We start from the raw sequence: 27,875 nt of genomic DNA on the forward strand, positions 1-27,875 counted from the left end.
CGACAACTGTCTGTAACTCCAGTTCCAAGGAATCTGATGTTCCTTTTGGGCCGGTGCCCATGGAGTGCAGAGGAAGGCATTAGGCTCCCTGGAGCTGGAGTTACTGCTGGAGGCTATGAACTGGCCACCTGATGTGGCGCTGGGGACGCAGCACGGGTCCTCAGGAAGGGCAGCAAGTGATCTCAACCATCAAGCCTTCTTTCTCGCCCTTCGTCTTTGTATGTTTTTAATTGCTTTGTGTTCATATGTGTTTGTATGTGGGTATGTGTGTGCCAAGGCACACATGGAGAGGTCAAGGGACAGCCTGAGGAAGTCAGTTCTCTTCCTTCCACCACGTGAGTCCCGAGCATGGAACTCGGGTTATTGGCTTGTCGTTGGGTTGTCAGCTGATGTCTACCCCCTGAGCCATCTCCCTGACCCCAGTTTTGACCTATTGATGGCATCCGAGGAAGAGTCACTAGGGTTAGGGGCCGAGTGGAACAGCGTGAGGAGAGCAAGGAAGTTCTACTCTAGTTACAGGAAGTTTGTGTGTGTGTGCGTGGTGCACACATATCCCTTTTAACAGAATGAGCTCACACTCACTCGGTCCCCTGCACCAACGTAACCTGGCAGCCTGTGGAAATGTTTGTATGCTAACTGCTCCATGCTGGAGGAAATTCTGAGCATGTTCTTTCCTTGTTTAGGGTTGCATTTGGTTATTGTCTAGTCACATGACTTCAGTTATTCAGGTGCAGCTGGATGTTAGTTGGGAGCAGCTCTCTTCACGGTTTTCTTACACAGCAGATTTTCATGAAGATAAGCCTCACCAGTCTGACAGTTGGTAGTAAGCAGATGCTGATTGGTGCTGTCCTTATGTTGGGGACTTGAGCAGCTCTGAACTTGTCTGGCACAGCAGCTGCTGCTCCTCCACAACTGTGCTCTCATGCAGGCCACACCTCCACAGAGGCTGTCTCTCGCTCTCTCGCTCTCTTGTGTGTTTCTTTGCCTTCCAGCAACAGAAGTTGAGCTATGCTCTAGCCTACTCCCTGGTGTGAAGCCTGTCCAGCTCTTTGCTCCTTAGACAGAGATTGTAGTTACACACCCTTATTGGTATTCCTCTCAGGCCAAAGCACAGGGCTGGCTCCATCTTTCTTTCATTTTTTTGAGTTCCTTATAGCATATGAATTTATAAACAGTTACAACAATGGAACTAAAACAGACGAATCTCTTTGTTAATCTAGAGACCTAGAAATAAATAGGGATCAAGGGCATTTTGATTTCAGATTTAGACTTTACTACCTATTTGTTTATTTATTTGGGGTTTTGGGACAGGGTCTCATAGCTCGGGCTGACTGTGTAGACAGCATTTGTGTTAAACTCCTGGCCTTGGTCTTCGTGCTGTGTGTGTGTGTGTGTGTGTGTGTGCGTGTGTGTGTGTGTGTGCGTGCCGCCGTGCCTGGCTCTTATGTTTAATCTTCGTCCTGGTAGCTATTAAGAATAGCTGGGCAGTGGTGGCCACGCCTTTAATTCCAACACTCAGGAGGCAGAGGCAGGCGGATCTTTGTGAGCTCAAGGCCAACCTGGTCTAAAAGAACTAGTTCCAGGAGAGGCTCCAAAGCTACAGAGAAACCCTCTGGAGTGTGTGTGCGTGGGGGGGGGGGATGTGTGTGATTCTGGAGGCTGGAGAGATGGCTCAGCAGTTAAAAGCACTGACTGTGCTCCTCCATAGGACTCCAGTTTGAGTCCCACATCATGGGTCATAACTGACTGTAACTCCAGTCTCATGGGATCTGACACCCTCCTCTAGCCTGTGAGGGTACCAGTCACATAAGTGGTGTATAGGCATGCATGTAGGCAGAACACTCGTACACATAAAAATTAAAAAAAATCTTTAAAATACCTGTGATAATGAGGTAATATTTAAATACTTTAAGCAAGACGTTTGGCTAACACATGTAATCTTAGCACTTGATAAACAGAGGCAGGAGGATTACCTTGGAATTTGAAGTCAGCCTGGTTTATCTGGTGAGTTCCATACTTGCTTGGGCCACAGTGTTAGACCTTATCTCAAAAAGCCAAGAAGGGGGAAAATCTAATCATTTTATATTGTAAATTAGATGCTCTGGTGCTTTGACGTATAGGTCTGTAGAATTCCATTATCTTCTGTTGCAGCAGTCACATTGGCCCACGTGTTTGACAGGTGACGTGATGTCAGCAGTCACCCTAGGCAGTCCTCGGAACCTTTGTCCCTCTTTATTATAGACTGTTCTGCTCAAAGTACCCGCTGGGCTGAATGGACTCGATTTGTGTTTCCTCACAGGGGCTACTGCTCTCGAAGACAAAGGCGTCTCCGGAAAACACTCAACTTTAAGATGGGGAACAGACACAAATTCACCGGAAAGAAAGTAACTGAGGAGCTCCTGACTGATAACAGGTGCCAGGCTCTAAGTTCTGGACTGCACAGTGCCAGATGGCACATCTAGCTCTTGAATTCTCTCATGTGCCTGCCCTCTGAGCAGCTCTGGCTCTGTGGGGTGGCTGTGCTGTGCTCTTCCTGCATCTATAGGTGAAGAGATCCAGTAGCTTGCTCAAGAGCTGTGGGGGGGAGGGGAGTTGGGGTGTGGGCCAGCTTATGGAGTGCCTGTCTGGTACGCACAGAACCCTGACTGGGATTCCCGGTAGCTCACGCCTGTAATCCCAATACTTGGAAAATGGAGGCAGGAGGATCAAGACTTCAGGGTCGTCTGGCAGGGCGGTGGTGCCATGCACCTTTAACCCCAGCACTCCAGAGGCAGAGGCAGGTGGGTCTCTGTGAGTTCGAGGCCAGCTTGGTCTACAGAGTGAGTTTAGTTCCAGGATAGTCAGGGCTGTTACACAGAGAAACCCTGTCTCAAGAAACAAAAACAAACAAAAAGAATTCAGGGTCGTCCTTGGCTGCATAGCAAATCTGAGGGCAGCATGAGCTGTGTGGGGCCCTGTCCCCACCAGAAAAGACAGTGTGTGGAGTAGTTTATTCTATTGCCTCTGTTTGCAGGCTGCAGAGGCAACTTATTGCTAGGGTGCTTCTGTGCAAGCATGTGAGAGAAAAACCTAGGGAGTAACCCAGCACAAGGAAGGGGCAAGCAGCAGGACCCCTGGGGTTTGCGGGTGAGCCAGTCCAGCCAGTCAGTGAACTTAGCAAGAGACTCTGTTTCAGAAAGTAAGGTGGAGACTGTAGAGATGATTCCGTTGTTGACCTCTGACCTCTGAGTGCGTGCAGATAAACATGCACACACAGGTGTATATATCACACACAAAACAGTTTTGTTTAGTTCATTTAAGTATTGTTTACTTAGACTGAGGCCTTTACCAAAAAAAAAAGTCTGATAGCCAGGTGTGGTAGCGCATGCCTTTAATCCCAACATTTGAAAGACCGACGCAGGGAGGTCTCTGTGAGTTTGAGGCCAGCCTGATCTATAGTGCAAGTTCTAGGACAGCTTAGACTACACAAAGAAACTCTGTCTCAAAAAAAAAAACTCCTGAAGATCATAGCAGACTTAGGTTACTGCCCCGTCAGGAAGTGCCAGCTGTGGTCTGTGTTAGGTATTTAGTGCAGAGTGAAGGGAGACAGCCTGGAGCCCCCACAGTCACACAGCTCGCAAGAAAGGCCGTGGGCACCAGCGCAGGCTCTAGTGCAGTGCTTCATTGTTCTTGTTTCTTAGAAGTCTTTTGTGCTTGCTTGCTTGGAGATAGGGTCTCACTTTGTAGCCTAGGCTTCCCTGAATTTATGATCCCCCTGCCTCAGCCTTCTGTGTGCTGGAGTTCCCATTGAGCACCACCGTGGCCGCATATTACCCTGCACTTAAGCTCTTGATTCCTACCTGGGCTCCAGTCCTAGGCTGGCCTGGTTTAAGTGATAGCGGCTCTTCAGTGGGCTGGACCTAGCAGGCGACTAGAAATATGAGGTGGAGCCTAGTTGGGTCAGAGATGCTGGCCTGGAGCCTGTGCTGTGAGGATGGCGTCCTGAGGGAGGGACAGGGTACTGTCCCTCAGGATAGCCTTCGTTCATCTTCCACCCTCTGCTGTAGGTACTTGCTGTTGGTTCTGATGGATGCAGAAAGAGCCTGGAGCTATGCCATGCAACTCAAACAGGAAGCCAACACCGAGCCCCGAAAACGGTTTCACCTGCTGTCTCGCCTTCGCAAAGCCGTGAAGCATGCTGAGGAACTGGAACGCTTGTGTGAGAGCAACCGCGTGGATGCCAAGACCAAGCTAGAGGCTCAGGTCATTGTCTCCACATCCAGTTTTCCTTTATTGTGGAGACTAGAGTCATGACTTTAAAAAGAACTACAGCTACAGAGCAGGTCGTTACCTTATACATTGACGGCCTCCTGCGGCCAGGCACGTGCTCCTGTAGCTACAGCCCTGCCCCCTCTCGCAGAGGGTTAAGTTAGTGTCTCTTATTTTCAGCTCTTAGATTTTCATAATTGGCTGTAATACTTTAATGATAGTCAGGCTTCTTTTAGTGCATAAGTAAAAAGTTTTATATTTTATACCTGGGAAAGTTCCCAGAAGTATTTTTGGCAATCAGCTTGTTTTTAGAGATGATAGATAATTATATTAAATATTTTTAAGTTATTTTATGTGTGTAGCTGTTTTGCCTGCATGTCTGTACTCTGCGTGCATGCTGGGGATAATAGATACTAAAGGTTATATTCAACCTGTTTTTGTTTTGTTTTGTTTTGATTTTTTGGGGGGGTTTCATTGTAGCTTTGGAGCCTGTCCTGGAACTAGCTCTTGTAGATCAGGCTGGCCTCAGATTCACAGAGATGCCCCTTCCCCGAGTGCTGGGATTAAAGGCGTGCACCACCACTGCCTGATTTGTTTTTAATTATTTTATTTATTTATTTATTTTGTTTGGTTGGTTGATTGGTTGGTTTTTCGAGACAGGGTTTCTCTGCAGCTTTGGAGCCTGTCCTAGAACTAGCTCTTGTAGACCAGGCTGGCCTCGAACTCACAGAGATCCGCTAGCCTCTGCCTCCCGAGTACTGGAATTAAAGGCGTACGCCACCACCGCCTAGCTTATTATTTTATGTGTGGGGCTGTTTTACCTGCATGTATGTCTGTGCACAATGTGTGTGCTTGATGCCTACAGAGGCCAGAAGAGTTTTGGTTCTGAGTTAAAAAGAGTTCTGAGCTGCTAATTGGGTGTTAGGGACTGAACCTTGATCCTCTGAAGGAGCAGCCAGTGCTCTTAACTATCCTAACCACTGAGCAATCTCTGCAGCCCTGTTTTTTTGTTTTGATTTGATTTTTGGTTTTCCAAGACAGCGTTTCTCTGTAGCCTTAAAGCCTGTTCTGGAACTTGCTCTGTAGTCCAGGCTGGCCTCAAACTCACAGAGATCCACCTGCCTCTGCTCCCAAGTGCTGGGATTAAAGGCGTGTGCCACCACCTCCTGGCTTCTGCTTTTGTTTTTTTAAACAGGACCTTGTGTAGTCCAGGTTTAACTTGAGCTCACTTTACAGCCAAGCCTGAACAAGTCCTGAGATTATAACCATGTGTTCAGGTCTTTTTCTTCAGGAGTGGGAGAGCACAAGGCTTTCCGTCCAGGTTGGTGCTAGCCTCTCACTATCCCGCCTCAGTCTCTTGAATGCTCCAGGATTTGAAGGTGTGCACTACTATGCATGGCAGTTTCGAACCTTAACAAAAATTATTGTGTGTATGAATGCAGATACGCATGTCCAATGATACATTTGTGGACCGGGGTTCAATTCCCAACACCCACATGGCAGCCCACAGCTGTCTGTAACTCCAGGGGCTCCTCCGATGCCCTCCTCTGTCCTCCATCAGCACCAGGCACACATGTGGTACACAGATATATATGCAGGCAAAACGTCTGCACACATTTGAATAAGAAAGAAAAGTTAACCTGGTTTCAAGGCATGGTGGCACACACCTTTAGTACCAGTGCTCAGGTGGCAGAGGCAGGTGGAACTAACTCTGTGAGTTCCAGGCCAGCCTGCTCTTCACAGTGAATTCCATGCTGTCAAGAGTTAGAAACCATCCAGGGAGGGTCATGGGGCTAGAACCCTGGTCACTTGTGCTGAAGCAGGTTCTTTGGACTGAGCATGAAATGCAGTAGTAGAGTGCCTGCCTAGGATGTGCAGAGCCCTAGGTTCCTTTCATAGCACCCCAAAAGCAACTCAGAAGGCAAACCTGGGAAGCCCACTGATTAGCTGTTCTTTTCCACCCTTTGTAGGCCTACACAGCTTACCTCTCAGGAATGCTGCGCTTTGAACATCAAGAATGGAAAGCTGCCATTGAGGCTTTTAACAAGTGCAAGTAAGTTCTCCTGTCCAGACGCAGGGGCTGCTCTAGTTAGGTCACAGTCACGCTGCAAACCCTGTCACTGTCTCTGTGGAAGTTAGGACAGTTTGTTTTCCTTATAGCAAGTTTATTCTCTTTTTATCCTTAGACTATGCTACTCTGTAGTCAGCAAAATACCTTCAAAGGACTTGTGTTTTTATTTTGACCATGTGGTCTTTTGTGAGTTTGTTTTCCTTAAATATGGCTGCCATAATGTCTGCCATGTGTCTGACATTTGTTTGCTTGCAGAACTATCTATGAGAAGCTGGCCAGTGCGTTCACAGAGGAGCAGGCTGTGCTGTATAACCAGCGTGTGGAAGAGATCTCACCCAATATCCGCTACTGTGCTTACAACATAGGTGAGCAGGCACCGAGGACGTGCTCTTCCGCGGACATGGTTTGCTGGGAGGCTTATGTAACTTCTCTGTGTTAACATCCATCCTTGGCCTGAGGGTGTTTGTTTGCCTGTTTGGTCTCGGGACTCACTCTGTAGTCTAGGCTGGCCTCACACTCTAGAGCCCCACCTGCCTTTGCCTCCCAAGTGCTGGGATTAAAGGCATGTTCTGCTATACCTGGCTTGGCCTTAGTTTTGAAGACAGCAAAAGTAGAGCTGTCTGATGTGCATTGCAGCACATGAACCCGTGTACACGCAGGATGGTGGTGATGGTGATGGGCTGTCAGTGACAGCCTCACTGCAATCTACAGACTGACTCTTTGGCTTCTGTTTGTGTCCCTTTATCTTCTCTACTTCCCAGAACTGTTAGAGGCCCAGCCAGGGCTATCTTTTACTTTATCAGAGGAGTTTCAGGTCCACCGTGAAGCTAAATGAAAGATGTGAGGATTTTCATGCCCACACCTTCATAGCCTCCCCTCCCATCATCTCCCACAGATGTTTTTATTTGTGTGTTTGTGCCTGCCTGAGTTTATGTATACTGTGTGTATGTGTTGCCTAAGGAGGTTAGAGGAGGGTTTCAGATCCCGCGAACTAGGGCAGCTGACTGAGAGATGCCTGGTAGGAATCTTACTGAGCCCAGGGCCTCTGTAAGAGCAGCAGACACTCTTACTACTGAGCCGTCTCCAGCCCACAAGGGCAGTACTTTTGTACAGTTGCTCCTACGTTAACATGCCATAATGTCTCAAAATCTATAATTAATCCTATGGCTTAGCTTGACAATGAGTTCTTGAAAATTTAGATCAATGTAATGACATATATAATGACATGTATAATGACATGTAGCCACCATTCTTACCAGTGTTTTCAATGCCCCAGTCAGTTTGTTTTTAAAGAAACTTGTCTTCAGAGCAGATAGTGTTGACCTGCTGTGGTAATGAATGGGTCTACTTCACTAGAGGGGAAAGTACTGTCATTCTGAATAAAAGATCTCTCTCTCTCTCTCTCTCTCTCTCTTTCTCTTTCTCTGTCTCTCTCTCTGTCTCTCAGGGGACCAGTCAGCTATCAATGAACTCATGCAGATGAGACTGAGGTCTGGGGGCACCGAGGGACTCCTTGCTGAGAAACTGGAGGTAATCTATGATATACATGTTTATGAGAGGTGATTTGAAACAGTCTAGACACAATATGTAACTCAGCCCCTGGGGAGATTTGCTACTAATATATGTATCTTTATAGTTGTAGCTGCATTACAAAGCTGTTCCCTTAATATTTAAGTATTTAACTTACATGTATATTTATTATCAATATATGCATATTATACATATGTCTTCTTTTTTGTGTGTGTAATCCTGACTGGCCTGGAACTCGGAGAGATTCACCTAGCTCTGCCCGCTGAGTGCCAGGATCCAAGGATCCGTCAATGAACTTGATTTCTACCTCACTGTGTGGCTTTGATAGCCTGGATCTTACTATATGGACAAGGCGGCCTTGAGCTCTTAAAGATCTGCCTGCCTCTGCCTCCCAAGTGTTAGGATGAAGATGTTTTCAGGCTCATTCTATAAGCTGATCTTGAACTCATGATAGTCCTACCTCAGCCTTAGAAGTGTTGGGATTACAAATGTGAGCCATTATACCTAAAAACCTTTTTCTTCCTGAACAAGTAACATAGATTTATAGAAAAAGTAGAAATGTAAAAAATTAGAAGAATTTTGACTTCCCATAAACTAAAATTCATGATACCAGAGAAAATTTTAAATAAGTAGAAATCCTATCTGTTGTAAAGAGGCAGCTGGTAGGTGGCACTATTGTCACATGTCACACTGCCACTGTTCAAACTTCAACTTCTTAAAACTGCATTGCAGGCCTTGATCACTCAAACTCGAGCCAAGCAGGCGGCTACCATGAGTGAGGTGGAGTGGAGGGGGAGGACGGTTCCGGTGAAGATTGACAAAGTGCGGATCTTCTTACTGGGACTGGCCGACAATGAAGCTGCAATTGTCCAGGTGAGGAGGAGGGGCCTGTGGTGCTCCCAGCTGTGTGTTTCTGAAGGTCTCCTGGAGTTGAAGCTGTAGTCCCTCAGGGTGTTCATTTCCCCCAAAACACAAATGGTATTCAAGCTGTTTGGGAGTTGATAAATCTAGAGATGCACTCCTTTGGCTAAGTCAAGCAGCGGGGAATAACATTCATGGGGTGGAGGGTTTCACAGTGGCCGTTGCAGGGGAGAAGGCTTGCTGCCTGCAGAGGTGCACAGCAGGCCAGCAGGTGGTGCAGCTGCTTAGACTCCTGGAGTCTGACCTGTGTCCTTGCCTTCCCGCCCTCAGGGCCACCTCTCATTCCTGGGCCCTTCAGAAGAGCCTGGGTGAACCAGAATGTCTTGTTCTGCATGTGTTCTGCATGTAATAGTCGTGCGAAAGCTGTCCTTGACAGCTACTTACTGCATAATTGCCTGCTTGTGGCTGAGAACTGCCAGGGGCAGCCCCAGAGATACAGGTCCGGAGCACTCGGTCAGTGAGGCAGCAATGACTGAGGCCCTTGGAGCTTCTCCACGGAAGGAGAAGGGCATCTTCTAAGACAGCGAGGTCCTGACCATGGCCTTTTGGGTATTTCTGAGACCTGGCAGTTACCAGTGAACCCCAGGTCATGAATGGGACCTGGAGTCTGCGTTGCAACTTGATGAGGATGTTGAGCATCCAGACTTTCCAGTCACTCTCCATGGCGGCTGCTTTGAGCGGGGGCAGTTTTCAGTAACTGAAAGATTTATTTATGTACTGGTCTGTGTTGCACATTGCTCTGCCACTTTCTTTTGCTTTGCTTAAAGGGCAGAATAATGGAACAACACCAGAAAGTTTGTTTTTCTTAAACTAGAAGATTGAACAACTAATAGAACTAATTTTTTGTTTTTGTTTTTTGAGACAGAGCTTCTCTGTGTGTTACAGCCCTGACTATCTTGGAACTAGCTCTTGTAGACCAGGCTGGCCTTGAACTCACATAGATGCACTTGCCTCTGCCTCCCAAGTGGCGGGATTTAAAGTATGCCTCTCCGCCCGACTTGAAGAACTAATTTTAATTTATTTTGTGAGGGGCACACGTGTTTGGGTTTTTTGTGACTAAGGACTGACATTTTATAGACACCCTAAAGCAGTTGGAGGGGCTGGGTCTTACCTCATGGGCAGCGAGTATCCTCACGCTGGAGACCTCAGTTCAATCTCTAGTGCCAGAAGGGAAAAGGCAGTTCAAGACTGACCAAAGAAGAAACTGGGAAGGAAAAAATAAAATGAAAATCCAGCCAGCAAGTCAGCTCATCTAGTCATTACTCTAAGTATGTGCTTGCAGAATTAAATGCATGCTTCTGTTTGTCATCCGTCCCACCACACGTAATAGCAGTGTGCTTCCTAAGTGCCGCCTTGCCTGTCTTGTCAGACCTGCACTGCGCACGGCTCATAGCACCCAGCGTGAGGATGCAGCAAAGCTTTCTGTAGAGGAGGTTTTGTTGTTTGTTTGGTTTTGGGTTTGCAGGGCTGGAGACGAAACCCAGACCCTAAAGCATGCTTGGCAATCACTCTGCCGTGGACTTACGCTTCAACTGGTTTTCATGTTTTGTTTCAAATAGGTTCTCAGTCCTGGAACTCACTCTGTAGACCAGGCTGGCCTCAAACTCACAAAGATCCACCTGCCTCTGCCTTCTGAGTGCTGGGATTAAAGACATGTGCCACCATATCTGGCTCTTTCTGTTTTAAATTACTATTGAGAATAGATTTCTCAAACTAAGAGCTATTTTATATCTATTTTATATTATATCTTATATCTAAAGAGCTGTTTGTATCTATTAAACTTTTATATTTTATTTTTTACCATGTGTGTATGGTCAGTCCATGTACGCATGTGGAGGTCAGAGGACAACTTAAAAGCAGTCAGTTTCCCCCTTCCACCACATGGCTCCTAGGGATTACACTCAGGTCTTAAGGCTTGGTGGCCAGCACCTTCTAATCCTCCCACTAGGGAAGCAGAAGCAGGCAGATTTTTGTGAGTTCCAGGCCATCCAGGGCTGCACAGTGAGACCCTATCTCAAAATAAAATAAGTAGATTTGATCTTTTTTTTTTTTAATGTCTGAGGAGGATGGAGAGCATTTACCCTTTTCTAAAAAAAGGAAAAACTCAAACAAAACCTTTCCTTTAGCGTATTTCCTTGTGTTTCTGTCTTCTGGACCTCTTTCTCAGTGTGGGGTGAGGCTTGGTTCCTGTCCCTTGCTTCTCCTATGGGTGTGGTGGGGAATGTGGCCAGACTTGCCTCGTGTGTCTCTTAGTCACACTGCACCATCTTCCAGCAGTCCCCATCAACAAATGAACCAGCCCAGGAACCCCTTCAGTAATGGAGGTGCTGGAGCCCAGTCCAATGGCCTTGCCCCGGCTGGCCTGGATGCCCCGCTGGAGAAGAGAGCCTGAGGTGCCCCCCCCCCATGCTTGAAGCTTCATCGAACAAATCTAGAATTTTCTGATTGACCTAGTAGGCGTCAGACCCTGTGCCGTAGGCACACGTGGAAGCCGGTCCAGCCAAGATATATGTTCTTACACAGGGAGTTTGGCCTTTATGTGTAGAGCACATTCCTGCTGGTTCTGCAGCAGACGGGACAGGCTGGGATGTGGAGAGGGAGTCCTGTCTCTGCATGTTGGGAGGCGTGTCTCCTTTCAGGATTCATCTTGGCATCAAGTATAGGTTCTAGAATAAATGTGCTGTAAATACATAAGGACTTCCTGTTTGGAGACATTTTGCCCTGGGCAGGAAGATTCATGACACGTTCTTGGATACTTGGTGGTCTCTGAGTCACTGAGCAGTGTGGGTGGCACATGACAAACAAGTCTTCCCCTTCAGACATGCCTCTTCTTTCATTGTGGAAAATGTTCATGAAACCCTGAATGCAGTGTAGAGCATGTGGGAGCCGTGGGAAATCTGACCGCTGATGACGGCTGTGAAGAGGGTTAGCATTCTGGCATCCTTTAGTTGTTAAGTTTGAACATTTCCTACCAATAGGAGGGAAGACAGATCCTCGTTATTACCCACTGTCAGACAGCCCCACCCATCTGAAAGGAGCACTGTGGTGGATCAGTGAGATATGTGGGTTCAGACGGGTGCTGGGGCTAACCCTGCTGGGGCTCACTGTTTGAGTCCTAAGTGGTGCTGGGGGTGTTCACGTTTCTTACTCAGTTGTCACAGTTCCACAGAAATCTTACATTGAAAACTTCGAGCCCAGCAGTGGTGGCGCACGCCTTTAATCCCAGCACCCGGGAGGCAGAGGCAGGCGGATCTCTTGAGTTCAAAGCCAACCTGGTCTATAGAGCGATTCCAGGGCAGCCAGGGCTACACAGAGAAACCCTGTCTCAAACAAGCAAACAAAGAATTTGATTAAATGGTTATGAGGAATTGCAGTGGACAGACAGTACTGTGATGTGCTTGGATTGTTCCGTTTAAATTAAATCTCAAGGGGCTGGAGAGATGGCTCGGTGGTTAAGAGCATTGCCTGCTCTTCCAAAGGTTCTGAGTTCAATTCCCGGCAACCACATGGTGGCTCACAACCATCTGTAGTGAGGTCTGGTGCCCTCTCTGTATTCTGAATATTGTATACATAATAAATAAATAAACAAATAAATATTTAAAAAATAAATAAATAAATTAAATCTCAATTAAATGTTGATGCATGATGCCTGCCACATTCCGGAGCGTGGCTAGAGCACCGTCCGTCCTGCGCTGTGCTGGTCCGCAGGCTGCTCTGCTGTGGGAACCAGCTGGTGAGGCCTTGTTGTTTGCCTTCAAGTTACAGGAAGTCATGGCCCCGATTTGTCGCTAGTTTGTGAGGGACAGGAAGGTCAAGTGACCTGTAAGTGGAAGGGTCTGTTGGTTTACATTGGGCAATCCACAGAGGAGATTTCTTTACTCTGGAAAGTAGGAAAACCATAGCATTCTTCAGAGAGTTTTTCTCTAAGCTCCTTCATCTCCTGCAGGAGTGGGCCTTCTTGGCGGACTGCTGGGCTTCCTGAGAGGTTGATTGGATGTTAATGTTTTTCAGGTTGACTGTTAGTTCTGTGGAAAGTCAAACATAACCATGGAATGCTGCTGTTTTCACTTCACTGGGCCTGCCAGTAGCACGGGTCTGTCTGCTTTCTGCCGTTTGTCGTTCCCTGCTCTGTCAGAGTCTTTAGGGCGGGTAATGTGGCGTGGCAGGCATTCAGTGAATGAATCACTTGGTCATCTATCCAGGCATTGTAGCGGAGGGTGACGCCCAGTACTTGTACAAAGATCGTCAGCTCGCTCTTGTCAATCATTTCTGCCCAAAAGTAGTTCTGGGTTGGCCACATATGTATGACACTGGACTTAGGATGTCTAGAGAAGACAACTTAGCCTGACATTTAGGAGAAATGTCTTTTGGTGGGATATTGATTAGTAATGTGTTTCGTGCTTGACTCTAAAAGAAATCACACTTCAGATCAGCTCATATCTGTAAAGGTGTTTGCAGGCCTCTCCTCCGAGCCATGCTGGCACCATATTCAGGAGTTTGGCCGGGGCTGCCCTCAAGAGATTGTCATAGCTGGGCTTGCTGACTGTCCACATTTCCTCATAGGAGGAAGGTGCCAGTAGGGCCATAGCACCCTTACCTGAGTGTCCAGCCATCCTCCCAACCAGTTGCATGCAATTCTGTCCTAATAGTACAGGACCTTGGGGGAAAGGCTGAGGGAGGGGACTCCATCTGCACAGGCTTGGAGGAGCCATTACCCCTGTTGGGCGCAAGCCTTCCAGTGGGAGAGCTTTAAGGTCACCTATTCCTGCCTGTGGTCCCTCGCCCTCATTGCTCTGTAAGCCGGATAAACTCAATGGTTCTCCAGAGTGAACAGTGGAGGTAGTTGTACATGTGTTGATCACTGGGACCAGTGGAGGGATGGATGTTTTTGTCTAGGAAAGGCATTGTAGCAGTAAAAGGGCAGTTCTGTTGACATGCAGCAGCTTGACAGCAGAAGGGGAAGAGACATCTGCTGTGTGCTTCCTCAGTGTGAGGAAACAGCGTCCTAGGGGGTCTGTAGGGGCACTAGGTGACGGCCTTCGCAGAATCATTGGAGGTGCGTTCTGTGATGGGGAGACACTCCAAGCACAGGGCCCTGGCAGCTTGTGATGTCGCCTGAAGACGTGGCTCTCTCCAGCGTGTTCCCTTTTCCAGTGTAGTTTCCATCGCAGTATATGGCGGATGGGAACATCATATGCATAAGTGACATGCTAAGGGGTTCACGAGGCTGGAGTTAAGATCACGTGTGTGAAGTGGCTCACAACTCTAGCTCCAGGGGATCTGATGCCGTCTGGCCTCCGTGGGCACCTGAACTCCTGTACGTACACAGACAAGCACATATATACATTATTTAAAATAAAATAAAAATCTAAGGCTATCTTGGGTCAGGTAAGTGTGTAGGTGCGGTGGGAGGATCATATTACTGCCGTGCCCTCCTCCGTTTTGCTCAGAACGGTCTCTTGCTGCATTTGCCACTGTTTAGGCTGAAAGTGAAGAAACAAAGGAGCGGCTGTTCGAGTCCATGCTCAGTGAGTGCCGAGATGCCCTGCAGGCCGTGCGGGAAGAGCTCAAGCCTGATCAGGTGCGACCATCTCCTGCCTGCTGCTGCGTCCTCCCCATCCGTCCTGTCCTCGGGATGGCCCAGGGTCCGTGCATCACCATTAGCCTTTGGGGCGTTTGCAGATGTCATCAGTTTATTAGCAACAGAGGCCCCTGAGCTCTGGGTTGATGACTTCATTTTCATGGCCTCTTCTTCATAGTGATCATCCCATGGTTTCAGCCTCTTGTCTCCAGGAGCACTCCTGGTGTGTGGTGCTCCCCTTTTCCAATGGTATATCTCTGGGTCACCACACCCTAGTCCTCACTATAATATCTCTCCCTGTTGATGGCTCCACTGTTGGGGTTCTGTTGAAACAGAATCTAGAATCTAGGCATGTAGCTCAAGATGGACTTCAATTCTTGTTCCCTGCCTCAGCCTTTGCAGAGCTGAGCTTGCAGAGGTTGGTAGCCATGACTGCTTTACACTGGTTCTTGCACAGCATTTTAACATACACAGAGATGGCCATAAATGTGAGGTGGTGCAGAATTGTAACATTCTGCAGACAGAGGCAGGAGGATTGCCAGTTGGGTAATTGAAAGACACTTAAATATTCAAATATTCACACCTGCAGTCTCTTCTACCACGTGCGGTAACATCTCCACGGACGCTGGTGATTAAGGACGCAGATGGTGCTGGGGCTGCTCCCTCTGCTCAGCTGTGACAGAACAGGGTAGCCCGGGGATAGCAGGCTTTGGGTCTGAAAGGAGACCCTCTGTGGTGCCATGGACTCATGGTTCTACACACTGAGCCAGGGTCTTGTGCATGCTAGGCAAGTCTCTGGGTTTTTGTTTGTGTTTGCTAGTTTGAGTCAGCATCTTGTTAAGTTTCCTGAACTGTGAACAGACTTGGGCTCTTCCTTTCTCAGCCTCATGCATAGCTAGGACTGCAGGTGTGGGGGACTCTGATCGGAGTGTTTGGGGTAAAACACTGAACAGAGGACAGGAACCCTAACTGGCTGTTGCTCAGCATTCTGTCACTCAAGGCAACTGGGTAATCTTGTCATGTTGTAATGTCTGAGGGTGCAACACTTGGATTTGTGGGTTTTACTTTTGTCTTCTCTACCTTTTCAGAAACAGAGAGATTATACCCTTGATGGAGAGTCGGGAAAGGTTTCTAATCTCCAGTACCTGCACAGGTGAGGGTCAGCTGACTTCTGTGTGTTTATGCCAATTTAGATTTTCATTTTTTGTGTATGGTATCTGCGTGTGTATCTGTGCATCACGTGTGTCCCTGTGCCTGTGGAGGCCAGAAGAGGGCATCGGATCCGCTGGAACTGGATGTGAGCCGCTGTGTTGCAGAGTTGGGTGCTGGGAATCAAACCCCACTCTCTGCAAGAGCAGCCAGTGCTCCTAACTGAAGATCTATCTCTAGGGCCAGGCTGCTCTTGAACTCATAGAAATCCACCTGCCTGCTGGGTGGTGGTGGCACACCTTTTAATCCCAGCACTCGGGAGGCAGAGGCAGGCGGATCTCTGTGAGTTTGAGGCCAACCTGGTCTTCAAGAGCTAGTTCCAGGATAGACTCCAAAGCTACAGAGAAACCCTGTCTCGAAAAACAAAAAAACAAACAAACAAAAAAGAAATCCACCTGCCTCTGCCTCCCAAGTGCTGGATTAAAATTAAAGACATGCAGCACCACCATCACCACCCAGCTTGCTTTTTTTTTATAGAAAGTTTCATGGATTTGCATATACTTCTCTGTCTCGTTCAGTAGGTGCCTGTGTTGCTCACGAGAGAGCTAGTCGCCCTTGGCTGCTCGTTAGTTTGGTCTTTGTTTGCTTGGTTCTGTTTAAAGCTATGGGGCAGTGAATGGGCCTTTGGTTTGGTTTGTTTATATATATGTGCATATGCATGCATGCATTGGTGTCTGACCTGCATGTATGTCTGTATTGGATCCTCTGGATCTGGAGTTACAGAAGGTTGTGAGCTGCCTTGTGGGTGTTGGGAATTGAACCTAGGTCCTCTGAAAGAGCAGCCAATGCTCTTAATCACAGATCCATCTCCCCAGCCCTCACTTTTTTTTTAATTGTGTGCATACTTGATGAGTTTGTGGGGGTTCATGCATGTAAGGTCAGAGGACACTTTGAGAAGCTGGTTTTCTCCTCCCTCCTTTCTGTGAGTTCCAGGAAGGAATACAGGGGTCCAGGTTTGTGTAGCCAGCACCTTCGTTAGCTAATCCATTGCCACAGGCCTTGGTTTGTGTGGGTGTATATTTGTGTGGGTGTGTTGTTTTTTTTGTTTTGTTTTGTTTTTTTGTGCAGGATCTCACTGGTAGCCTAGGCTGGCCTCAAACTCTTGAGAATCTGTTATGGAGTTTGACCCCAGGGAACAGACCATAGACTCAATCCAATTATAATTAAAAGATTTATTAGATGCTAGCAAGACCAAAAGTCTCTGTGCCAAGTTTGAAATTGCTGTGAAGGAGGGGTGTGAGGGAGAACTTTTAAAGGGGAAAACCACACAAAGACCTTCGATATCTATGCAAGCAAGTAAAAATTCTTCTGTTCTGACAAATTCAGTGGCTAAGGCAACTCAGAACAGTCTCTGGGTGTCTGTAAGCAAGTTACAGAAGCAAAGAAAAGTACTTTTAAGAAGTAGACAGTCACGGCTTACATTTTGAGAGGTCACTGAGTCAGGATTTCTGGGAAGAGCTTACCTTCCAGGGACTGGAGACAAACAGCTGGTGGACACCAAGACAGCTAGCATCAAATGAAGCTTCTTTAGATAGAACAGATTCCCTCTCAATCTTCTGCATGGAATTTGAGTCATGAACCACTACCCCAGCCTCAGCCAGTCACTCTGGAGCTGCCGTGACCTAGAGCTCCCTTTCCTCCGTCTCCCAGGCTCTCCACTCTTCTGAGCATCTCATCTCAACTTAATTCCACCTGCAACTCTGCAGCAGTCCAGAGTCTGCCTGGTTTTTTCCTGTGCTCTTGGTCACTGGCCACCATCTGTGTTCCCACCTTTTCAGTCTCACTGTGCGTTTGCTGCTGCTTCTGCCGCACAGCAACAAGTGTGCTCTGGGCAGGGCTGTGTCAAACTGCTGACTTATGTTCTTGCAAGATTGCTGCTTTTCTTCTGCTTGTTTGTTTGTTTAGCTTTAGAAACAGAGCCTTTGTATGCAGCCCAGCCTGGCCTGGAGCTCGCTTTGCAGCCCAGACCTGCCTCTGACTCCCAGCAGCACTGAGAGAGACTTCCCTCTCAGCCTCCCAGGCACTGGACTTGCAGACCTGAGCCCGTGTGCTGGCCCCTTTTGCTCTTTTATGCACTTGATTCAATTCTCTTGTCAGCTTCATTTTTCTTTCTCTTCTTTTGAAATAATTACCTTGTTCAGTGCAAGGTTTTTGGATATGTTTTTTAAAAGACGTGTTGGGCCATCACGTCTCACTAGTAGAAGAGCACATGGAGCCTTGCTGCTTCATCTCAGAGAAAAAAGAGGAGTATCTTTACTTGAAAATTCCACTTCTCACCTAACTTCCCCTTGTATTTGACCTTGAAATCTTTAAGTTTCTTGTTGACTGCTTAGAACTTACACAGTAACTGTAGTCTTCCCTCTTCAGCCCTTCCTCTCCCTGTTTTTGGTTGTTGTTTGTTTTGTTTCAGCAGAGTTGGAGGTTATGGAGAGACTCTGTTGAAAGTAATGGATGTTTCTCATAAATACTCAACTACCAGAGGCCCAGCAGGGTATAACTCAGTGACAAGGTTTGCCTAGCATGCCTGCCTTAGGTCCCTACACCAAACACAAACACACTCTTCCCTTGATCTCCAGTCTTGGGGGTTTAATATTTGTGATTGTCAATTGACTGTCAGATGACTCGGTCCTTGGGTATCACACAGGGTTGGCCCATAGATGTTATCCTGTTTAATCAGCCTGAGGAGAAGGAGGCCCCTGGAGAGCTGAGCTCACCTCCTGACCTGGAGCAGGGCCTCTCAGGCTGAGGACACCTTCCTACCTTCAGGGTGTGTGGAGGGCAGCTTTGGCGCAAAAATGATGAGTCAGGAATCAAGTACCTTTTGTATTTTCATGGAACTTTGTAAACCTATACCTACTTGTGTATAATAACTACTTTTAGGAAAATTTCTCACATAACCTTCTCACCTATTTCTCAAATTTTTTTTCAGTTATTTTAACATTCTTTACCTATTTACTTGTTATCTCTCACAGTGTTGCTCTTCTTGACTTGGTGTCTTTTATGCCCAGCGTGGCTGTAGTCTCCCCAGCCGTGCACACACTCCGCTGAGCTGTGTCCACAGTGCTTTCTCCTTCTCATCCATGCGGAGCCTCTTGGAGTGAGTGGGGCCACGTGCTGACTGGCTGCCGCTTCCTGAAGACTGGGAGCTCTGAGGCCTTGGGAAAGGGTGTGAAGGGCCAGATAACCCTGTGTGTGGCCCCTAGCCCCACTGCCCCCAGGTCAGTCCCCAGTCTCTCCAGTACTCTTCTCAGAATATGACTGGCATGTGCATTGCAGCTACCTGACCTACATCAAGCTGTCAACAGCCATCAGGCGGAACGAGAACATGGCTAAAGGCCTGCACAGGGCTCTGCTGCAGCAACAGCCAGAAGATGACAGCAAGCGCTCTCCCAGGCCTCAGGACCTCATCCGGCTCTATGACATTATTCTGCAGGTAACCCTTGGGGCCTGGAAAGGCAACCTGCCCTCTGCTATCTTGAACACAAATGATTTGGGTAGTGAAGGGCTGTTGAGAGCCAGGAGTGACTAGCAGGCAGGTGGAAGACAAAGAAAGGTCTTGGAGTAATCAGAAGCCTCATGCTCCATATTTCAGGCATTTTGAGGTGATAAATGCACCCACAGGCATTTACTGAGTGCTTTCCAAAGGTCTGAGGGCATCCAGAGACTGAATCCATACTGTGTCACCTGCTGAGAGTTGGTCAGTTAGTAAGCTTGTTACACATAGGCCAGGCATGGGGAGTCACAACTGAGATCCTGACACTGGAAAGAGGCATTGAGTGGTGAAGGACAAATGCACTTGTGGTGTGGGGACTAGAGAGGACACCAGGCCCGCCACTGCCAGGTCACTTTTCTGATTCCTATTGTTTTGAGTGTGGACTCTGTCTCTGCCCTTGCCTGTCCCTGGAAGGTCTTCTGACAGGATCACTCTGAGGCTACCCTCATGGATTTTCCTGTTGCATCTGTTGTACAGAATCTGGTGGAATTGCTGCAGCTTCCTGGCTTAGAAGAGGATAGAACTTTCCAGAAAGAGATAAGCCTTAAGACCCTGGTGTTCAAAGCTTACAGGTAATGTCCTTCAGGATGAGCGGGGTTCTGCTGTGTGTCCCAGCGGTAAACTTCGCAGCACGTCCTGCCCTGTGGGACACACGGTCATTGGCAGTTGCAGAGGACGCTTGGTGCTCACAGGAAGCCCCCAGCAAAGATGGCAGCAGTAGTTTCCAGAGTTCTTCATCTACATTTCTGGGAGACTTTGGGGTTCCCTTCTCTTGCTTCTTCCCTCCCAGTGAAAGCACTGGAAGAGCCAAGCATTGGAAAGGGCATTGGTGGACTAGAACAGCCGGTTCAGGGAACCCAAGCTGAGCAGGATGAAGCTGGGCATCTCAGTTCCTGAGATGAGGCCAGGTGTGACTCACTCAGAAGTGGACGCTCAGCAAGGCCAGGGATCTAGGCAGATGGCAGAGGCGTGTGTGCACGCCCTCATCTTTCCCTGGCTCGCATGCTCCTGGACTCCATAGGGCGCCCTGCCTTTGCTCATGTGGTCCCTTCTGTTGCATCAGGGGCAATACTAAGGTTCTGTTCGGTCCCACAGATCTTGGTTTGGTTTTTGAAAAGAGATAATTAGGAATGGATAAACAGTTGTGTCTTAGACATGTAGCCAACGGTGAATGATTGATTAGGGATGGATAAATAGTTACGTCTTAGACATGTAGGCAACGATGAATGATTGATTAGGGATGGATAAACAGTTGTGTCTTAGACATGTAGCCAACGGTGAATGAGTGTTCCTGTTGGATCTGATCAGCATTGCTCTCTTGCCGGCCTCTAGTTGCCACCGTCCTTGGGAACCGCCTCCTCTGCAGCCAGCCAGCAGAAGTCGGGCTTGTGCTGGAGCTGCAGCGCTGGGGCTGCTGGAGTGCACCCAGAAGTGTGCCAGCACCCAGATTGCTGACGTGTGCTGAGGGCTAGACCCTGATCCAGAGTTAAGAATCCTGTTTCCGTACTTAACATTGAGCCTGACCGCAAGGACGGCCTGGTGGCAGGAACTGTTGCCTTAGAATGCTGTGACTCTTTCCCCATCAGGTGTTTTTTCATTGCCCAGTCCTATGTGCTGGTGAAGAAGTGGAGCGAAGCCCTCGTGCTCTATGACAGGGTTCTGAAGTACGCAAATGAAGTCAGTTCTGATGGGGGCGCCTTCAAGAACAGCCTGAAGGTGAGCTGGTGATCTCTCCTTGTTTCCAAGGGTTGGTGAGGGTACGGGAGCTGTGAGGAGACAGCAGCTGGCAGCTTCTGAGGAAGCCCTTCCCCTCCTGTCATCCTGAGTCATCTTTGGTGTGACCTACCCTGCTCTAGGCCTAAAGAGGACATAGTTGTGACAGACAGCATTTCATCCAGCTGTGGTGGGGCACACCTGTTACCCTTGCCCTGCAGAGGCTGAGGCTGCAGGATTAGGACTGAGAAGCTAATCTAGGCTTCAGAGTAAGCTCAGAGGCAGCCTTGACTCCACAGCAGCCTGGCTCCAGAGATAGAGTAGAAAATGCCACTTCTCCGGTTAAAAAGAAACAAACCCATGTATTGTTCTCAGATTAGCTACTCATTGAAATCACCTGGCAAGAGTTTTAAAAGATGGCTGTGTCCTCATGAGAGGGTCTGGTTTTGACTGGGGTGGGATCTGGAGTGGACACTGGAGTTTCTGAAGATCCGTGGTGATCCTGATGTCAAGCCGTGACCACCGCTGAGACCTTCCTGCATAACGCCTGCTAGGGACTGGCTGCCTTTAAGATGCAGTCTCCAGCACGTACTGCCTGCTGTCCAGCACTCGGGCAGTGGAGGCAGGAGGAGCTTGAGTTCCAGGCCAACCTGGGCTGCATAATGAGTTCTAGACCAACAGGACTACATAGACCCTAAAAAGTTAAATAGACAATAGCTGGCTCCGTAGAGGAATCCATGCTCTGTAAGCAGAGCCTACTTAGAAGCAAAGCGGGTGTTACTGGTGTGGTCCCAGGCCAGCACAGAGCCGCTGCTGTGTGTGTGCAGCACACCGTGCCCACAGAGCCTGGCTTTGCCCTCTGGAGAGCACATGGGTTGTTGCAGCCACAGTCTGGCTCATTGTGTCCATTTGTGGAGCAACTGAACCTGCATTGCTCAGAGTGCTCGAGTCCCGGACTTCACTCTTCAGCGTGATGAGGGCGATGTCAGAGGCCAGTAGTGTTTGAGAGAGAGGAGGGATGGGTGAGAACACGGCCGCATGAGCATAGTAGAAGTGGCGACACACGCCTTTAATCCCAGCACTCGGGAGACAGAGGTAGGTGATCTGTGTGAGTTTGAGGCCAGCCTGGTCTACAGAGTGAGTTCCAGGACAACCAGGGCTGTACAGAGAAACCCTTTCTCAAAAAAACAAAAGGAAGTGGTAGGGCAGACTGGCATCATGGCTTCCATCTGTAGTCACAGCACTGGGGAGGCTGAGGCAGGAGGAGCACCATGAGTTCAGCCAACCTTGGAGCCTTAGTGAGACCCTTGTCTCTAAAGGAGGGGGGGAGGTCTGGGCATCCCAGCTTTGTTCTTGGGGTGGGGGCGCAGCATTTGCCCTTGACATCCTTCAAGGGTTCTCATTTGCCAAATGGACGTCCAGAGCAGCTCCCCCGGGTGCTCCTGAAGATTAAGTTAGCAGTTGTGTACACTCTAGGTGTCAGGCTTGGACTGCATGCTTCATTGAGCTTGACAAGCAGGGTGCGGATGCTCTTTTGGGCGGGCATTGTTTTCAGTTGTGTCAGCCTTTCCCTTGAACTTGGTTTTCCTGCCTCTACCTCCCAAATGCTGTGATTACAGCATTAGCCACCAGGCCCAGCTCTGCTTCCCAAATGCCGCAATTATGGCATTAGCCACCAGGCCCAGCATGTATTGGTTTTTATAGTAGAGACATTTTTTTAAATAGACTTTTTTGTTTGTTTGTTTTTGAAACAGGGTCCCTGAACTCGCTCTTGTAGGCCAGGCTAACCTCAAACTCAAAGATCCACCTGCTTCTCCCCAAGTACTGGGATTAAAGGCATGAGCCACCACTGCCTAACTGACTTTTTCTTTTTCTTTTTTTAAGTCTAAAAAGTTTCACAAAGCCCCAGTGGGATCACCTAGCACAGGCTCATGAGGCTGCTGCTCCGCCTGGCCTGCTGGTGAGTGTGTGTTGTCTGTTCCTGCAGGACCTGCCTGATGTGCAAGAGCTCATCACTCAAGTGCGGTCAGAGAAGTGCTCGCTGCAGGCTGCAGCCATCCTGGGTGAGCCACCCCAGATTTCTATCGCTCTTCCTCCACACCCACATCACTGGTTTACCATAGAAAGCATAAGATTGCTATTTCCTAGCCTTATTGCCTTCCACACTGTGCACTGACTGTGCAGAGGGATTGGAAAAGTCCGGTCGCCGCCCCTCTCTTCAGCATCTTCCAAACCCCACAGCTCCTAGGGGTTAACCCCAGTAGATCTGGGCTTTGTCGCTGTTCATGCCCCTTCTTCAACCAGGAGGGAAACCTCACTCTCTCTCTGTCCCTGCTGACTGGCTTTGCTCAGTATTTAGAGCCATGCTGACCACCGTGGTGGCAAGCGTGTGCAGAATCCCTGTCCTTACTGAATCCCTGTGAAATTTTCAGATGCAAACGACTCCCATCAAGCAGAGCCCTCTTCTCAAGTCAAAGACAATAAGGTAAGGCAGCTGTGGCATTTGAGGAGTATCCACCCCGATTCTAGGCACCCCTAATTCTTCCTTTTTCTTGCCCAGACACCCACAAATGACTCAGATGCCTTGCTAGTTGTCCATGTCCCTAGGGAAGTAGAGAACAGTCTTGCCTCCAGTGTCTGTAAATAATAAAAGTTGGGAATGTGTGGCTGGAGAGATAGCGGTTGAGAGCGCTTGTTGCTCTTGCAGGACCCCAGGTTTGATTTCATGCAGCCATGTGAAGGTTCATAGCTATCTCTAACTTCAGTTCCAGGGGAGCTAAAGCCCTCTTCTGACTTCTGCAGGCACTAGGCATGCAGGTGGTATGTTCAGACAAAACATTCATTCATACAAGAAAGAAGCAAAAATAATAATAGTAACAATAATAAAGATAAGTTAGGAACATGCTATGTAGGCATCAGGCATGTGTTCACATGTGCCCATACAATCTGAGACTGGAAGAAAGCACATGTAAGCTGCATGCCCAGCACAGGAAGCATCCCACTGTGGGCCTTCTGATGGACATTCTGATCTGTCTTCCAGCCTCTGGTTGAACGGTTTGAGACCTTTTGCCTGGACCCTTCCCTTGTCACCAAGCAAGCCAACCTCGTGCACTTCCCACCAGGATTCCAGCCCATCCCTTGCAAGCCTTTATTCTTTGACCTGGCCCTCAACCATGTGGCCTTCCCACCTCTTGAGGACAAGTTGGAGCAGAAGACCAAGAGTGGCCTCACAGGATACATCAAGGGCATCTTTGGATTCAGGAGCTAACCAGGCTCTTCCTCGGGGGCAGGGAGGCCCTGACTTACTCTATATTGTGAGACAGACCCAGCGAGTTCCATGGCATTAAATCCAGGTCTACAAATGGCTGGCGGGCAGAGCTCAGCATCTCAGCCCTGAGTCCCTACATCTTGTGTGTTTGTGACTTACTTTCATAACCTGTCATCTGCTGGGCCCAGAGTCGGGGTCTCTGTCCCCTGTGCCTCCTGGGGACTGCTGCTGTCCTGGCCCTTGTAAACCATGGCTGATCACTTTTGGTCAATGTGTTTGGGGGTTCCATACCAGACTTGGGGGTCTTGGGAGTGTTTGTCATCTGTCCTCAGCCCCATGGATTTGAAACAAACTCCTCCTTTCTGTGAGCATCCAGAATCCCCTGAAGTCTGTCAGTGACTGAAACATGGGCAGTGTACCCCAGGACTGCGGTCAGCCTTACCCCTCCTCCAAGAACAAGCAGAGCTCTCTATTTTTAACTATGTCACACATAAACAATGAAACCAAATCTTCTATTAAAAGGCAAAGATGATGGAGACTGTGCCCATTCTTTCCGTGTCTTCCCTCAGCGGCCACGAGGGCAGGGGCGTCCTGCCTGGCCGGCCCAGCTGCTGTCAGAGTGCCCATCTGTGAGTGCAGATGCCATCCCATTTCCACCCTCTTCCTCCCGTACCCGTCACTGTTTTCTGTGGACATCGGCATTAGTAATGGACATCCCAACAAGTGGTGTAAGAAAGAATAAACCTCTCGAGTCCCTTTGGAAAGCAAAGGTTCTTTGTTCTACTATGGGGAGCTGGGAATCCACCGGGAATGAAATGTTGGCTCCATGTTGTTCAGACCAGAACGTGCTGGATGGAGTGAGGGCAGACTGCCGGCTGAGGGTATAATTTTGTCTGTTCTGGGACTAAGATTATTTTTTTGCTTTGAAGTTTAACTATCTGCTTGTGATTTAAGAATTTCCTTTGCCCCTCTGCCTCCCTCCCTTCCCTTGCTCTGAAAGTAGAACAAGATGGCTGACAGCAGCTGACAGGTGGCTTTAGTGTGAAGGCTCCGGTCCATGTCTCCGAAGGGCGAGGGGATGCCAGGTTATATCATTTTCTTTTGGGATTGGTGATGGAGCCCAGGTCCTGCACACACTGGGTCTGCCCTATTCCTTGGTGCTGCAGCAGTACAGGCTGTGGGCCATGGCTCTGTGTTGGAGGGAGGGCTGCTCAACCCCAAAATAATCACACGGAAACTGTATTAATTAAATCACTGCTTGGCCCATTAGCTCTAGCTTCTTATTGGCTAACTCTTACATCTTAATTTAACCCATCTCCATTAATCTGTTCATCACCACGAGGTCGTGGCTTACCAGCAAAGGTTTAGCGCGTTTGTCTCCAGCAGCAGCTCCATAGCTTCTTTCTGACTCCGCCTCCTTCCTCCCAGCATTTGGTTTAGTTTTCCCCACCTAGCTCTGTTCCCCTACAGCTCTGCTATAGGCCCAAAGCAGTTCCTTTATTAACCAGTGATATTCACAGCATGCAGAGGGGAATCCCACATCAGCTCTGCATTTCCCTGCACGCATCCTCTGCTCCAAGGCCCTGCTGTGCTGGAAGCCTTCAGCCCACCTTGTGCCAGTGTCCTTTCAGCTGTGATGCGGTTTTCCTCATCTTCCTGCCCCATGGGCGTCCACACCCCCAGTGGTAGAGATAGAGGTGCATGCGCACTGTTCTGGGGTGCTCTTCAGGATGCTTTAGTGGCTCTCCTTCCTCCCAGTGTCTCTCTGACTTCAGCGCCCTGAAAACCACTGGCCGTTGTCAGCCTCATGCTGACCAATGACATAATGGTGTAGAACATTGCTTTTGGGACACATAGTATTTACATAAGAAAACGGGGGGCTGGAGAGATGGCTCAGAGGTTAAGAGCATTGCCTGCTCTTCCAAAGGTCCTGAGTTCAATTCCCAGCAACCACATGGTGGCTCACAACCATCTGTAATGGGGTCTGGTGCCCTCTTCTGGCCTGCAGGCATACACACAGACAGAATATTGTATACATAATAAATAAATAAATAAATATAAAAAAAAAAGAAAAGAAAACGGACCTGAGGGGGGCCAGAACTGAGGTCTCTAGCTCATAAATTTTCCATATTGGCAGGACTCATGGACATTCATATCGAGTCACAGTCCTTAGGCCCATGTGACTCATGTCCCTTCCTAAAAGAACTCCCGTTCCTGTCTGTCTTTCAGCTTCCTGATTGACAGGGGACTCCAGGGATAAGCTAGTCCTGCGTTGTTTGTTTTTTTGTGGTTTTTGTTTTTGGTGTGTGTGTGTGTGTGTGCGCGTGTGTTTTCCAAGACAAGGTTTCCCTATAGCTTTGGAGCCTGTCCTAGAACTCACTCTGTACATCAGGCTGGCCTTGAACTCACAGAGATGAAAGGGGTGGACCGCTCCTGTTTTAACCTTCATCTGCTTCCCTGTCTGATAGGTTCTACCTGATGGGATGGAGAGACTAGTGAGGGTTCTACTGGGGAAGGGACAGGCGGCACAGGAGGCCTTTGGAAACTCCGAGGGCTTTATCCACCGTGCCCTCACGTGGTGTGTGTTCCCTTCCCAGTTCCTCTTTCTGTCAAGAGTAAATTTTTGGAACCCCTGCTTGCAGTAAGACATTGCCAGGCTTGACTCCAGTGTCCTTGCCCTGATAGCAACTGAGCCTCATACCCAGGCAGTGAGGTGACCAAGCAGTCCTTGTCTCACAGTGGCCCTGGGCTGCAGGAAGTGCTTCTTCCTAAAAGCTGGGGTGCTGGCTTCACCCTGTCCAGGAGAGAAGGGCCCTGCTCTCTGTCATCCGCCATGACAGCACACCATTAATTACACAGAGCAGCCAGTTGCTCGCAGGATTCAACGCAGCCCCTTGCTCTCTGCGGCCCTGAGAGCTCAGCACGTTCTGAGGGCCGAGAAAATACCCAAAGATAGCAAAGCTATGTGCTGCTTCTGACTTACTTATTTTTATTTTGAAGACAGTTGTTGCTACGAAGGAGATGGAAAGCAGATTGAGCTGCAGAATTTATGGGTGCCCCAAAACACGAGAGGATAAACTGAGAGCTGCCTGTACCCTGACAGCACCGATTGGAACACTCCAACCTGCTGTTCTTTTAGCCTTAGACACACTTGCCCGATGGCTGCCAGGGGTCTGCAGAGCCTGGGAAACCGCTGTGGTCAGGGGCACTCGTGAGTAGGCGGGAAGCCCAGCTGTCCCCGTGTATGTGTGAGGGCTCATCCCTGACATCTGTACACCATGGGAAGGGCGCCACAAATGTCTACAGGGGGATTGTTAACATGTAGTTTCCAAAACTAATCTCGAATGACATATTTAAATTAATTTCCTCTTATTGGGAGGGGTGCACACATGCCGTGGTGTGGGTGTGGAGGTCAGAGGCAACTTTCAAGGGTCTTCTTCCATCATGGGTCACTGCCCTGGGCGCTGTGGTTAGGTGAAGCTTGGCAGCCCTGGGTGGTTTTTAAGTGCTGCTTCTAGTTCCTTGGTGTAGAAGGCCCTGAGGGAAGAGCCACAGCACCCTCCACATGGCCCTGAGCGAAGAGCTACAACGCCCGCCCTTCACACGGTCCTGGTGCTGTCTCTGTCAGGGGGGCTGCGCCACATTCTGCTCCTCCCCAGGCAGACCTTCCTCTGGCATTCCATTTTATCAGACACCCCGCCAAAAGAACCTCCCCCAGACAGCCCTGCAGATTCCTGTGGCCCAGCCTTGTGCATCTGATGGATGACGGATGGAAGGAGGTTTCTCCTAACTTCCCCACCCGGCTGTCCTCTCTAGGCCCAGCTGGAGGACTTGGTGGGCG

The 27,875-nt window shown here is 48.8% G+C and overlaps 1 protein-coding gene across 1 annotated transcript in view; it reads left to right on the forward strand.

Moving 5' to 3' along the window:
• The window catches only part of Srp68 (signal recognition particle 68), a 29,013-nt gene extending 4,443 nt beyond the window's left edge, over positions 1–24,570 (forward strand). Inside the window, exons 3-16 of the mRNA XM_048451953.3 lie at positions 2,300–2,413; positions 4,047–4,242; positions 6,219–6,301; positions 6,575–6,684; positions 7,767–7,849; positions 8,582–8,722; positions 14,253–14,351; positions 15,440–15,504; positions 18,837–18,993; positions 19,531–19,625; positions 20,640–20,769; positions 22,754–22,829; positions 23,199–23,251; positions 23,807–24,570. Of these exons, the coding sequence (XP_048307910.2) occupies positions 2,300–2,413; positions 4,047–4,242; positions 6,219–6,301; positions 6,575–6,684; positions 7,767–7,849; positions 8,582–8,722; positions 14,253–14,351; positions 15,440–15,504; positions 18,837–18,993; positions 19,531–19,625; positions 20,640–20,769; positions 22,754–22,829; positions 23,199–23,251; positions 23,807–24,034 (1,630 nt within the window). The 3' untranslated portion in view covers positions 24,035–24,570. The remainder of the gene's footprint in view (positions 1–2,299; positions 2,414–4,046; positions 4,243–6,218; positions 6,302–6,574; positions 6,685–7,766; positions 7,850–8,581; positions 8,723–14,252; positions 14,352–15,439; positions 15,505–18,836; positions 18,994–19,530; positions 19,626–20,639; positions 20,770–22,753; positions 22,830–23,198; positions 23,252–23,806) is intronic.
• Positions 24,571–27,875: the final 3,305 nt, after the last annotated feature.

This window comes from Myodes glareolus, chromosome 9 (assembly GCF_982192425.1).
Source record: "Myodes glareolus chromosome 9, mMyoGla1.1, whole genome shotgun sequence".
NCBI classification, from domain to species: Eukaryota; Metazoa; Chordata; class Mammalia; order Rodentia; family Cricetidae; genus Myodes; species Myodes glareolus.